The 15216-nt window shown below is 36.1% G+C and overlaps 1 protein-coding gene across 1 annotated transcript; it reads left to right on the top strand.

Annotated features, from left to right (window-relative positions):
* Positions 1–12382: 12382 nt before the first annotated feature.
* On the top strand, positions 12383–14019 carry LOC108472202 (cytochrome P450 83B1-like). The gene is made up of 2 exons (XM_017773710.2): positions 12383–13264; positions 13357–14019. The coding sequence occupies exons 1-2, from the start codon at positions 12383–12385 to the stop codon at positions 13966–13968; spliced, it is 1494 nt and encodes a 497-aa protein (XP_017629199.2). The 3' UTR covers positions 13969–14019.
* Positions 14020–15216: the final 1197 nt, after the last annotated feature.

The following is a 15216-nucleotide window of genomic DNA, read 5'->3' as shown; positions in this document are numbered from 1 at the left end:
GCTCGGAGACACATCGCAGCGTATTGATGAAAGTATTAAATGAAACCTATGTCACTGATGACATCTCTGTTAGCAAGCTGGACCGCTTAGTCAACAATATAAGTGTTGATAACTTCATATTCTTCAATGATAATGAGATACCTCCGGAGGGTATGGGATCTACGAAGACTCTGCACATCACCACCCGTTGCAAAGGATATACATTACCAGGTGTATTAATTGATAATGGACCGGCATTGAATGTCTTGCCCTTATCCATATTGAATAGATTGCCTGTGGATAGCTCTCACATGAAGACATAGCAAAACATAGTGAGAGCATTTGACGGTACTGAAAGGAAGGTGATGGGAAGAATCGAGATACCTATTTTAATTGGGCCAAACACGTATGAGGTGGACTTCTTGGTAATGGACATTAAACCTTCTTACAATTACTTGTTAGGGAAGCCTTGAATTCACTCAGCAGAAGCAGTGCCGTCGTCACTACACCAAAAGTTAAAGTTGATAACTGAGGGTAGACTGGTAACGATAAACGTGGAGGAAGACATTATTGCATCCGTTACCAGTGACACACCATACATAGGGGCGGACGATGAGGTGATAGAATGTTCCTTTCGACCACTGGAATTTGTCAATACAATATTCATTGTCGAAGAGAACAGGATCCCAATACCCAAAATATCCAAAACTACAAGGATAGGTCTGTGATTGACGGTCGAAAATGAAGCCTTACCGGAAAGAAGACTAGGAAGATACCTCCAAAGAAGGGTCGAGGCACCTATGTTGAAGGATAAATAAGACCGCTTTAACTTAGGATTTAAGCCAGATGCAAGGCAAAAGAAAAAGGATCAAGAGAAAAAATAGCAAAAGGAGAAGAACGCATTTGAATGAGAAAGAGGCCAAGTGGGAGCCAATAACCTTTCCTTATATACCCAAAATGTTTGTGTCTGGAGGAACTATTTACTCTGAAAGGAGGACGACAAGAAAGGAGTCTACCGAGGAAATGTTAAGAAGTTTGAGCATTAATGTCATTTCCAATGAAGAAACAGGAGAAGAAAATCTATCAGGCATTTGCCCATATCTATCTGGAAGTGTTCTGAACAATTGGACCGCGGAAGAGATTCCTGTAACTTTTAAAATTAATTCAGAGTAATGTTCAAAACACATTTATTACTCTTAGCCTAGGAGCAATAAGAATCTTTTGTTAAATAGGCATATGTTCAAATATCTTTATTTCAATGAAATGCATCTTGGTGTCTCATTATGAAAAAATATTCTTTTATTCTTTTCTTTTCATTCATAATCAAAATATTTTTTATTCTTTCCATTTCATTCATAACCATACATACAATTAATTATTCTTAGATTTTTTTGTTCTTTGGACCTTCCTCCATGCCTATAACAGGTCTCTAGATATCAATGATATGAGTGACACCGCTGTTAAATCAGTCTCCTTTTGAGTGAAATATGTGCATGGAGGATTCTTAGGATTTTGAAGATGATCAAAACTGTAACCTCTCTCCTGATCTGTTAAGGATGATAGAATAAGATAAGAAACAAATCCTACCTTACAAAGAGTCAACGGAAATTGTGAGCTTAGGAGAAGGAAAAGTGGTGAAGATTGGAGCTTGTATTGCCACAAAGATAAGACGAGACCTCATTGAGTTACTTCAAGAATTCAAAGACTTCTTTGCATGGACATATCAAGATATGCCTGGGCTAAGCACTAATATCGTGGTACATCGACTCTCCATAAAAGAAGAGTGCAAGCCAGTTCAACAAAAACTTTAAAGGATGAGACCAGATGTTTTGTTGAAGATAAAAGAAGCGGTCAAGAAGCAATTCGACGCTGGTTTCTTACAAGTGATTAAGTACTCAGAATGGGTAACCAATATAGTCCCCGTTCCTAATAAAGATGGAAAAGTACGAATGTGCGTAGACTATAGGGATTTGAATAAAGCCAACCTAAAAGATAATTTTCTGTTGCCTCATATTGACACCTTAGTGGATAACACGGTAGGCTACTCACTTTTATCCTTCATGGATGGTTTCTTAGGATACAACCAAATAAAGATGCATCCAGAAGACATGGAAAAGACCACATTCGTAACTATGTAGGGAACATTTTGCTATAAGGTGATGCCATTTGGGCTGAAAAACGCAGGAGCAACGTATCAGAGAGCAATGGTAACCCTATTCCATGATATGATGCAAAAAGAGATTGAAGTTTATGTCGATGATATGATTGTAAAATCTAGAACAGAAAAAGAGCATGTACAAGTCTTGAGAAAACTATTCTTAAGGTTAAGAAAGTTTCAGCTAAAGCTCAACCCAGTAAAATGCACCTTCGGGGCTAGGTCGGGAAAGTTCTTAGGATTCATAGTCAGTCAAAAGGGGATTGAGATTGACCTAGACAAAGTTAAGGCTATACAAGAATTGCCTCCACTGCGCACTCAAAAAGAAGTTCGAGGTTTCCTAGGAAGGCTAAATTACATCGCCCGGTTCATTTCGCAACTAATAGAGAAATGTGACCCCATATTCCGTCTCCTTAGGAAACACAACCCAAGTGTATGGGATGAGGAGTGCAAAAAAAATTTTTATAAGGTCAAGCATTACTTGTCCAATGCCCCAATACTGATGCCACCTTGCCCCAACAAGTCACTGATACCGTACTTGGCAGTATTCAAAAATTCCATGGGATGCGTGCTAGGCCAACATGATGAGTCAGGAAGAAAATAAAGAGCGATATACTATCTCAGAAAGAATTCCATTGAATGTGAGACAAGATATTCGCCAATTGAGAAGTTGTGTTGCGCCTTGATTTGGACGACCCGGAGACTAAGACAATACATGTTGTACCACATAACTTGGCTCATCTCAAAACTAGACCCTTTGAAGTACATGATGGAGTCAACTGCTTTGAATGGAGGAATGACTTGATGGAAAATTTTGCTTTCTGAATTTGACATAGTCTATGTGAACCAAAAAACTATAAAAGGGAGTGCAATAGTATATTTTCTGGCTAGTAAAGCTCTAGAAGATTAGGAGTCTTAGAATTTTGATTTCCCAAATGAATATTTGATATATGTTGCAACCACTAAAGAAGGTGATCAAGAATAACATCCTTGGAAACTAAACTTTGATGGGGCCTTTAACGCTGTGGGTAATAGAATCGGGGAGGTCCTAGTATCCCCAAATGGAGATCATTATCCCTTTACTAGTAAATTGGATTTTGATTACACAAATAACATGGTAGAATACAAAGCATGTATCATGGGTATCCATGCAGCCATTGAACGTAAAATCAAAGTGCTAGAGGTATATAGGGATTCTGCATTAGTGATCTATCAACTCAAAGGCGAATGTGAGACAAGAGACCCCAAATTAATCAATTACCAAAAGCTAGTTTTGGAGTTAATTGAGGAGTTTGATGACATCACCTTCTGTTACCTCTCGCGAGATGAAAATCAGATGGCCGACACCTTGGCTATCTTAGCTTCTATGATCAGAGTAAACAAGCAAGAGGACATAAAACCTATCCAAGTGAGTGTTTATGAGGCTCCGGCTCATTGCTACAACATCGACGAAGAAGAAGAAAAATATGATCACCCTTGGGATCACGATATATTGTGATATGTGAGGAATCATGAATACCCAGACCAAGCAACTGAGAATGATAAAAGGACATTGAGAAGGCTAGCTAGTGACTATGTCTTAGATTGAGAGATCCTATATAAAAGAAGGAAGGATTAGGTGCTGCTAAAATGTGTAGATGCTGTTGAGGCTAAGCAAATCTTGGAAGAGGACCATGAGGGTGTTTGCGGAATCACACGCTAATGGTTTCACAATGGCTAGACAAATCATGAGATTCGGATATTATTGGTCCATTATAGAAGGAGATTGCACCAGCTATGCCAAGAAGTGTCATAAATTCCAAATTTATGGAGATAAAATTCATGTACCCCATTCACCTCTTCATGTCATGACTTCTCCATAGCCTTTCTCCATGTGAGGCATAAACGTCATTGGGCCGATCTCGCCAAAAACGTCTAATGGGCATCAATTCATCTTCATAGTCATTGGTTACTTTACCAAGTGGGTAGAGGCCACTTCTTATGCCAACGTCACAAAGTCAACAGTCAGCAAATTCTTGAAGAAAGAGATCATATGTCGATATGGGATGCCAGAGAGGATCATATCAGACAATGCACTGAGCTTAAACAATAGTACGATAGCGGAGGTCTGCAGTCAATTCAAAATTAAACACCACAACTCATCGCCATATCGCTCAAAGATGAATGGTGCGGTGGAAGCAGCCAATAAGAATATCAAGAAGATCGTAGGGGAAATGACTGAGACTTATAAAGATTGACACAAGAAGTTACCATTTTCCTTTTATGCTTATTGAACGTCTATCAGGACCTCCACCGGGGCAACACCTTTCTCTTTGGTTTATGGAATGGAGGCAGTTCTGCCTATTGAAGTAGAGATTCTTTCTCTCTGAGTTTTATCAAAGTTAAAGTTGGATGAAGTAGAGTGGATCCAATCCCGATATGATCAGCTGAACTTGATCGAAGAAAAAAGGCTAAAGGCTATCCGTCATGGTCAAATGTACCAAAAACGAATGATACGGGCTTATAATGTAGCACCCCCTACCCGTATCCGTCGCTAGAATAGAGTACGAGGCATTATCGAGGAGTACAAAACACTTACAGATAATTTAAATATATTTTCATAACAACTTGTCTCGGTTTCATATTTAAACTTTACTCACCAAATATTTTGAAATATCATCTTTATGCAAATAGCACACATGAGGTACATAATTCCATAATTATAAATGAACACATTTGTCAAACATATTCCATATTCATACATCGTTGCTCAGTGCCACGATTCACAACTCAGTATGGTTTTCCTTACTGAAGTACCATACCTACGTTTCACAACTCAGTATGGATGATACCATACCTATGTTTCACAACTTAGTATGGTTAATACCATACCTACGTTTCACAACTCAATATGGATGATACCATACCTACGTTTCACAACTCGGTATGGTTAATATCATACCTACGTTTCACACTTTGCCATGGATCAATCATTGTCTTTTCCGTCAATTCATCTTGTCACTGAACTGAAGTGCTCAATTTGATCATTTATTCAATTTTCATGCTTTTACATTATTCACGATTTTATCATCAATACATATGAAATAACACATCATGAAATTCATAAAATTAACAAATGGTCACAAATTTAGTTATACAAACTCATAAGTTTGATTTTTGTATTATAACGATAATTATAATTTCATAATAAATACTCCAAATAAAACATTATATCATTTCTAATTCAACATTTATCGATTATAATCGGGCATGTGATCAATTTATACACAAGTCATTCACATATATATATATATATATATATATATATATATTTCCTCCTCATCCTCTCCATCCACATCCTTGGTATAATTAACACACTTGTAAGTAAGCTTATCCATAATTTTCACTAATTACTTATGTGAATATTCAAGCTATCCACCCGTGTCATAGTCACTAAATTTTTTATATATGGAGCTACGGAACTTCAAATTAAAATCCGCTAATTTTCCCTGAAACTAGACTCACATATATTTTTACTATAAAATTTTAAGAATTTTTGGTTTAATCAATAAGTACAGTTTATTCTTTAAAGTCACCCCTGTTCTGCTGTCTGATAGTTTCAATCCTTCTTCACTAAAAATTAATTATCTCCTAGTACAAGATTCTAATGATGTTCCTATTTGTTTATATTGAAAATAGACTAATTCAGGATTCTATACATATAAATTTAAGCCCCTAATTATTTTTCTTCAATTTTTTATGATTTTTCAAACTCAGAACAGGGGAACCCAAATTCATTCTGACCTTGTCTTACAAAATTCATTATATGTCATGATTTACAAATTCATTGCTTACATTGTTTCTTCTATAAGAAACTAGACTCAATAAGCTTTAATTTCATATTTTTTTCATCTTCTATTTAGATTTATAAAATTTATGGTGATTTTTCAAAGTTAGTCTACTGCTGCTGTCCAAAATTGTTTTAGTGCAAGCTATTTATTACCATTTTCCCCTTGAGCTTTTAATAAATAACAATTTCGTCCCTACTCAATTAGCCTCTCAATTGAACTGATTTTTTTCTCAATTAACACTTTATTCTATCACTTTAAACTACTTTACAACCTTTTCAAATCATAATTTCAGCACTAGACTTTAATTCCAAACATTTTCACAATTAGGTCCTAAAATCAATTTCCATCAATTTTGCTTGATAAAATTATCATATATCTAAATTAAAGCTTCAATTCTATGTTTATTCATCATATTCTTCCAGCACTCATCCATAAAAACTTTAAAAATTAACCATGAAATCAAAAACTAATGAAATAGTAAGTTGGACCTAATTGTAAAAGTCCAAAAACATAGAAATTTCTAGAAGAAAGCAAGAATTAAACTTACATGTAGCTAGAGAATGAAAACCAGCTTGAACCCTTTTCCATGGATATTTTTCAGCTGATGAAAATAAAGAAAAACGAAGAGAATTCTAGATATTCCAATTTGGTCCTATTTTTATTTAGCTAATTTTGGCAGTTTTCCAATTTTGCCCTTATTTCACCTCTTTCCCTGATTTTTCTCAGCTATTGCCGCCCAAAATATCTCCTTTGCGCTTATTTGCACTTTAGGTCCTTCCTCATTTGATAATTGAGCTATTTAATCTTTTTTGTAACTTTTACACCTTTTACAATTTAGTCCTTTTTATTTAATTAACCACCCAAACGTCAAAATTTTCTGACAAAATTTTAATACTACCTCACTAAAACTCCATAAAAAATTATAAAAATATTTATGGCTCGGTTTATGAAGTTGAGGTTTCGATACCTCATTCTCAACCCAATTTACCTAATTAATTCTTTTAAATCACTCACTTCACTAATTTAAAAATACTTCTATATTCACACTTGCCTCGTAGGTATTAATTTATTAAATTTTTGACTTATTCATTGGATTTAGTGATCTCAAATCACTGTTCTGACACCACTGAAAATTAGGCTGTTACATATAATAAGAAAGTTTACCCTAAAGAATTCCATAAATGAGACCTTGTTTTGGAAAAGATCCTCCCCATACAAAAGGACTTTAGAGGAAAATAGATGCCAAACTGGAAGAGACATTATGTGGTGAAGAAAGCTTTTTCTGAAGTAGCTCTGATTTTGACTGAAATGGATGGAAAAAATTTGCCCAATACTGTGAATTCAGACTCAGTCAAAAAATACTTCACCTAAAAAAAAAAGAGAGAGAAGCCAAGGCGAAAACCCACAAAGGGCACCTTGAAACCAAAGGGGCTTTGAATTGAAAACATAGGAAAAGGGCAATTCGAATTTTTGATCGAAGAGGGGGCATGCGGTAGTCTCGCTATTCCTGAATTAACGAAAAGGAAGGATGCTACATTTTGGGGCATCAACGAAGTACTCTGGATCTCCTAAACACGCATTAAGTTCAAAAGGTTCTCAAGAAGTTTGTGCGGAGAAGCTTGTGTTATGATATCTGGGGCATCTGTTTTCATCTTACTCTTTATTTTAGCAAATTTGCTATGTTGATTGACCTATTTCAAACTTTTCTCTTAATAAAATTCCATCTTATCTATTGCGATAATCTTTTTCAAGCATTTTTCATTGAAATAACGATTAATGGACTAATAATATTCAAGTAAAAGGAGTTATGCATATTACTCTGAAATGTTCAAAATAGTACAAGGACTTGAAGTAGGACCGCTGGTCAAAACTAACCAAATCCGAGAGTTGGAAATATTTAAGAAAGAATAGACTAAATTGTGATTATTTCTTCGAGTTTTCTGGCAAAATACCAGCCGGACAAGAAGACAGGATAATGCGTCAGTGATAAAACTTCGATGATTAACGAGTAATGTCAACATAAACATTAAAAGAAGATCATACTAAAAATGACATTTTACATTCATGTAAACATCATCCATACAAATATAGTTAGGAGCATTTGATTCATTCTATCATGACATCCAAATTATTTGGCATAAATAGGCTCATGAAATAGATTTTACAGGTTATGTTCCCCAAAGAATGGCGTAACAGACTGGAGAAACCAAAAATCGTATACCCTTGAAGATGCAGTGGGATGGATTGAAATCATCATGGCGAATCTTATTTCCCTGAAGTTGCAGCAAAGCAAATTAAAGCCACAAACCTTATCTCCTTGAAGTTGCAGTGGAGTAGGTCAAAGATAGCAAATCTTAGCTCTCTGAAGTTACGGTAGAGTAGATCAAAGCTACAAGTTACAAATCTTATCTCCCTGAAGTTACAGTGAAGCAGACTGAAGATAGCGAATCTTATCTCCATAAAGTTGTAGTGGAACGGATTAAAGCTACAAATTACAAATCTTATCTCTCTAAAATTGCAGTGGAGTAGATTAAAGTGATAGATCTTATCTCCCTGAAGTTGTAGTGGAGTAGGTCGAAGATAGCAAATCCTATCTCTCTGAAGTTACAGTAGAGTAGATTAAAGCTACAAGTTACAAGTCTTATCTCCCTGAAGTTGCAATAGAGCGGACTAAAGATAGCGAATCTTATTTCCCTGAAGTTGTAGTGGAACAGATTAAAACTACAAACCAAAAATCTTATCTTTCTGAAGTTGCAGAGAAGAAGATTGAAGATACGAGTCTCATCTCACTGAAGTTGCAGTGGAGCAGATTAAAGCTACAAGTCTAATCTCCCTGAAGTCGCAGTGGAGCAGATTAAAGCTACAAGTCTAGTCTCTTTGAAGTCATAGTGGATTAGATCGAAACACTAATTCCTGTACCCCTGAAGTTGCAGCGGGATGGAATGAAACTCCTTTAGAAAGGAAAACACCAAAGAGGTCGAGATTCTGTAAGACTAGACAAATTTGGCCATTTTTAAAGTCTTTGCTTCATTCCTGTTATACGAAAATGAGCAAAGAGGGCCAGCTGTACGGGTCCAAATTTGCCCGGCCCGTCAGAAAACCCAAACACAATAATAATAATAAAAGTCCAAAAGTTTTAATAGTCCAAATTACAAAATAAATAGCAGGCCTAAAAACCTAATAGCCCAATTAAAACTCAATTACCAGCCTAAAACCTAAAAAACTAGCCCTAGCCCACTAACCCACAACATGTTCAGAAAACAAAAAACCTTAGGCCTTCCCTTGACCAGCGCCACACGTCAGTAGGCCACCTCGTGTGCCGCTCCTCCATACACGCCCTCCTCCACGCCTCTGATGTTTCTCTGACACCTACGAGAGAATTAAATGAAATAGCAGAGAGGAGCACACAAGAATCAATAACAAAATGACAAAAAAAATGCAAGTAAACGGCCTTTTATTCGGCTATAAAGGCCACAATCTTCTCTTTGTATTTTTTTACGCACATTAGTAAATAAAAAAAAAACAGAATAGAAGCTTTAGAAGGTTGATTTTGATCTTTACCTTGTTTATCTTGGTTTTCTTGTTTCTTTTTACTTTATTTTTTTAAATCTACTTTAAATATAAAAAATAAAAAGAGGAAAGAGTGAAAGAGTGAAAAATTTACCCAAATCACCCCGTGGTCGCACTGCCAGAGTTCTCCTCTCCGTCGCCAAAGTCAAATCTAAAAATGGGGGAAAAGGCCTTCTTCTCTCGATTTTTTTAGGGCTGAAAAGGCGTAGCCTTCAAATATGTTTTAACAGGAGCTAAAAAGCCCGTTTTGCGCTATTTCGACCACCGTCCATGGTGGAGGAGCGGTGGGTTGGCGACACAAGGATGGGTTTAAAACCGTAGCAGAGAAAAGGGAGAAAGTTCCTGAAATTTTTTTCTTAAAAATGGGCTGGAATGAAATTTTTTTTAAAAAAAAATTGGGTTAATATAGCAGGCTGAAATGACACCATTTCATTAGGCCCCCTATAAGCCCAAAACGGCGTAGTTTTGGGGGGCAACCCGTGACCCGATTAGTGGGGGATCCGCGTGTTTTTATGGCCTAAATGGGGTATTTGCTATTTTAATCCTTCCATTTTTCTTGTATGTTTCAATTTGATCCCATGGTAGTTTGATATGCTTGAGATTTATCCGCATAATTTATTCTTGATTACATTTGGGCCCTTTTTTGAGTTTTATCCAAATGCCGGAAAAATAATCAACTTCCACTTTTCTTCAATCCTTAATGGTATTGTTCTTATTATTATTTTAATTTGTGTAACATATTTTTTTCTCAAATAGATGGGTAAATTTTCGACATGTTTTTTGGTTTCTCAAATTTTGCAGCAATGGCTTTGCTTTCGGATTCTTCCAAACAATCCCTTCTCCCAACCTTCATTTACTCTTCCCCTAAATTTTTCTCTCGTGATCGATTCCACGATGCCAACACCTTTGCCTTCACTACTTCGCACAAATCTCTTAATGCCAACAACCTGCTCAATCTTGAGTTCCCTTTCAGCAAGTTCAACCCAGTTGAATTTCTTCGTCACTTCCCAATCCTCAATTCTTCTTTTCTCTAGCAGGAACCATTTTTTTCTTTAAGGCTTGAACAAGGTGAGCTCTTCTTAGGTGCTTTCCAAACATCTTTTGATCTGGATTGTTGATTGTTGAATGGATGATTGGATGATCAATATAAGGTGGTGGTAGTTTGGAGGTCAACAATGGTGACGCCAAAGATGGTTGTGGCGGAGGCATCAATGGCAAGATCTTTGGGATGGAGAAGAAGAAGTATAAACATATTGGGCCATTTACATAAAAAGTAAAAAATATTGGGCCATTTATTAAAAAACAAAAAAGAAGGACAAAAATATAGTCACTAACTTTGCCTTGTCCAACGTGACAAGTTAACTAGCCACATCAGCTAATTAATTGGCCACGTCACCTGTCCCGTTAGGTTTGTAACAGAAAATGTTAATGAGTGACTAATTTTACACTTTTCGATAACATTAGTGATTTTTTTATTATTTTTTGAAAGTTGAGTGATTGAATTGAAACCTGAATGATTGTTTTGTCAGTTACCCCAAAGTTGAGTGACTGTTGGTGTAATTTACCCTTTAATTAATTAAAGATTAAATAATATTTAATATTATGTGATAATATATTTTTTTATTATTTATCTCTTAATTAATTAGTGAAAAATAATTATAACATAGTATATGATGTCATATTTTAATCCATAATAATTTCAGTCAAACATTTATACTTTGTGTTTGGCCCGAAAAGTTTTTCACTATATAAGTACTGCTAGAGTTGTGTGACCTAAATTTTATTTGATCTGGCCTGAAAAGTTCAAGGTGAAATTCATTTGTTAAAGAAATAAAATAGAGAGGCAAAATAGGGGATATGTGGGGAGCTATATTTCTTTTATTAGACATTGATTATAACAGGGTTGTTTAACCCTTAAAATGTGTGTAGTCGAAAACCTCTTGTATTGTTATTTTTCAATCTTAGTGAATTTCTCCATCTCTACCCATGATTTTTCTCGAAAAGAGTTTTTCACGTAAAATCTAAGTGTTCTTATTTTTCTTTCTTATTGTTTTGCGATCATTCCTACTACCATTATTGACCTACAATATAATAAAAACAAATTCTAAATCAACCCAAATAAAATCAAACCCTATAAATACATTATTTAAATGGCTATATATTCTTTTAGAAAATTCAAAGAAAAAACTAGCAAAGGAGAGAGGAAAAAAAAAAACAGCTGTTTTTTTTTCCCTAAATCAACCCAAATAAAATCCAACCCTCTAAATAAATAATTTAAATTTAAAACAATTATATATTCTTTCAAAAATTCAAAGCAAAAACCAAAGGAGAATTTTTTTTATTTTAGTATAATTACAAGTATACTTTTTCATTTTATGATTTGAATCTAATTATATTTGGGTTGAGATTATATTCAAGTAAAACTCTCTTACAAAATCGATTTTAAAATTTAAATTTTATCCAAATGCCGGAAAAATAATCAACTTCCACTTTTCTTCAATCCTTAATGGTATTGTTTTTATTTTTATTTTAATTTGTGTAACATGTAATAGAATGAATGCTGAACAATCCTTGCTATGCTAAATTGTTTTTAATCATCTGGTATCATTTTTGAGCTAAATACGTAATACGAAGCTTAAATTTCTACAATACATTGCATCTTTCATGATTCATACTATAGACGGAAAGTTGATTGAAACTTATTCTCCCTCGCTACTCCTGTCCATAAAGATATATCTTAATTAACCACAATGGTCAATAAGCACCACAGGGTTACGGCTCTCAGTTTCTTATATAAGGGGGGGAGCATCCCTCTCAACTTTCAAACTGATTCATTGAGTAGATTACAATGGCAGTAGTAGTGTTTCTGGTCTTTCTTCTACCACTCTCCTTGTTCCTGTTCATTCTCCTAAAACATGGCAATTCTAATTGTCTTCCCCCTAGCCCTCCTTCTCTTCCTTTGATTGGTCACTTACATATGCAGTTGTTTGATAACTCAGCCCCTCATATTTTTCTTAGCAAACTCTCTCATAAGTATGGTTCTCTCGTGTACTTGCGATTTGGGTTTAAGCCAATCCTTGTAGTTTCTTCAGCAAAAATGGCTAATGAGGTTATGAAAACCCATGACCTTGACTTTTGCAGTAGACCTCATCAACGTTGTACTCATAAACTATCTTACAATGCCTCGGATTTGGCTTTTTCACCGTATAATGACTACTGGAGGGAGATTAGGAAAATATGTTCTGTACATCTCTTTAGTAGAGTGCAACAGTATCGTCCCATACGAGAAGATGAAGTTGCTCGCTTGATTGAAAAAATATCCAAATTATCTGTTGATTCTAAACCTGTCAACTTGAGTGACGCAGTGATGTGCCTTTCCTGTACAATAATTTGTAGAATAGCCTTCGGCAAGAGGTATGACGAAGAAGGAGCCGAAAGAAGCAGATTCCATGAGCTGCTTAACGAAAGTGAAGCCATACTCTCAAGCTTCAGTTTTTCTGACTACTTTCCTTACATGGGTTGGCTCGATAGATTCACTGGATTGCTTAGTCGTCTTGAAAAATCTTTCAAAGAACTTGATACTTTTTATCAACAACTCATTGATGAACATTTGGATCCTAATAGGCTAAAACCGCAACAAGAAGACATACTCGACGTGTTACTACAAACATGGAAGGATCGCGACTTTTCATTTGATCTGAATATCGATCAGATAAAAGCTATTCTTATGGTCATTTCATCTCTACTCAAAACTTTTTATCATTTATTAACTTTTGAGCCTCACACTTTGTATGTATATATAACCCTTTGTTTTCCATGCAGAATGTGTTTTTCGGTGGAACAGACACATCTTCAGCCACTGTGATATGGGTGATGAGCTTCCTAATGAAAAATCCAAAATGTTTGAAGAAAACTCAAGCAGAAGTAAGGAATTTGGTTGGGAAAAAAGGTTTTGTAAATGAAGATGATACTCGAGATTTGACTTACTTAAAAGCTGTGATAAAAGAAACCTTCAGATTGCAACCAGTAGCACCATTGTTAGTGCCACGAGAAACACTCCGAAAGTGCAACATAGGTGGGTACGATATACCTGCCAAAACCTTAGTTTATGTGAACGCATGGGCAATAGGAAAAGACCCTGAAACTTGGGAAAATCCAGAAGAGTTTTATCCTGAAAGGTTCATTGGTAGTCCCATTGACTACAAAGGACAACACTTTGAGCTCATACCATTTGGTGCTGGTAGAAGGATTTGTCCTGGAATGCATATGGGAGTTGCAGTGGTGGAACTTACCCTTTCTAATCTTCTTTACAAGTTCGATTGGGAAATGCCGATTTCGATGACAAAAGAAGACATAGACTTTGATGCACTACCTGGTCTCGCTACACACAAAAAAAATGCTCTTATCCTTGTGGCTAGGAAGATTTATGATTAAACAATCCCTGCCTTTGTGATTGTTACTTGTTTACTGCTTGCGTATGAATATAAGGTCTTTAGTAACACCGTGGCTTTGATATGTGTACAGGCCAATTTTGGGCCAAACCCCTAAACCCTTACAAACCCAAAACCCATTAAACCTAACTAAACCCACTAACCTACCTTAACTTAAACAACCCAATACCCACCAAGTCCAATTAATACATCAGCCAACTCAAAACAGTAAAGCCCGATAGGCCCAAACTCTAAAAAATTTGGAAAGCCAGAAACCCTAGGGTTTCGGGCGCCATGTCCCATGTCTTGCGCCACCACGCCCACTCTCCTCGACACTAGCCCCATACCTCGGTACACCACTCCCCACGCACGCCCCATGCCTCCATGCACGCGCCTGGGTCCTCCATGCCCGCAAAAACAATGTATAAAGCGTAAGCAGATAGCAAAAAAGAATAATAAAAGTGTGACAAAAATAGGCTATAAAAGGCCGAACAATAATGTAAAAGGGGGGTCTTTTTTCTCCTTTCTTTTTTCTTTTTCGCTTTCTTAACAAAAAAACAATTGATACTACGTTTTAACATCAAAAGGCAGAGATTCGAATACCCAAAACCAGTAAATCAACAAGGCAAAAATTAGAAATCAAAAGCCTAAGGTGATTGTTTTTTCTATTTCTATCTTCGATTTAATTTTTTTTACACCCATAAATACATATAAATAAATAGATAATAATATTTTAAAACATAAAATAAAATACAAAAAAGAAAAAAATTACCTCTCCGACCATCACAGACGGTGGTTTGGCAAGGCCGGCGCTTGATGACGGTCGATGACCGTCCGGTGACCGGACCCCTGGCCGGAGTCCCACCGGAGCTCCCTCCCTCTCCCCTTTCTTTTCTCTCCCTTTCTCTCTTTCTTTTTTTTCTTTCCCACCTCACAAATGATTTTTTTTCAGATTTTTAGGCTATTTATAGCCCAGCGAAACGGTACCGTTTTGGTACCCGGATTTAAACACAAAAACGACGCCGTTTTGAGACGGGTCGGGTCGACCCGATCCGCTCCAGGGTTAGGATCCGCGTGTTTTTGCGGAAGGGTCTAATTGCGCGAATGACCCTTCCGCTTTTTAGGCGTTTTACAATTTAGTGTATATTTTTTTAAAATTGGCCCCGTTGATTGTTGCGTTCTGCAATTTGGTCCCCCTATGATACGCACCGTTTAAATGCGCCGGAAAATTGCGCTGTAAGCCCCCTGTCGT

The sequence above is a fragment of the Gossypium arboreum genome, chromosome 2 (genome assembly GCF_025698485.1).
Source record: "Gossypium arboreum isolate Shixiya-1 chromosome 2, ASM2569848v2, whole genome shotgun sequence".
In the NCBI taxonomy this organism is placed as follows: domain Eukaryota; kingdom Viridiplantae; phylum Streptophyta; class Magnoliopsida; order Malvales; family Malvaceae; genus Gossypium; species Gossypium arboreum.
Note: the sequence above shows the minus strand (reverse complement) of the source record. Positions and strands in the feature narration are given on the sequence as shown.

Excerpts from the sequence above, each read along its gene's own strand:
- LOC108472202 (XM_017773710.2), top strand. The coding sequence starts at position 12,383 with ATGGCAGTAGTAGTGTTTCTGGTCTTTCTTCTACCACTCTCCTTGTTC. Across the intron at positions 13,265-13,356 it reads AGATAAAAGCTATTCTTATG|AATGTGTTTTTCGGTGGAAC; the intron begins GTCATTTCATCT and ends TTTTCCATGCAG.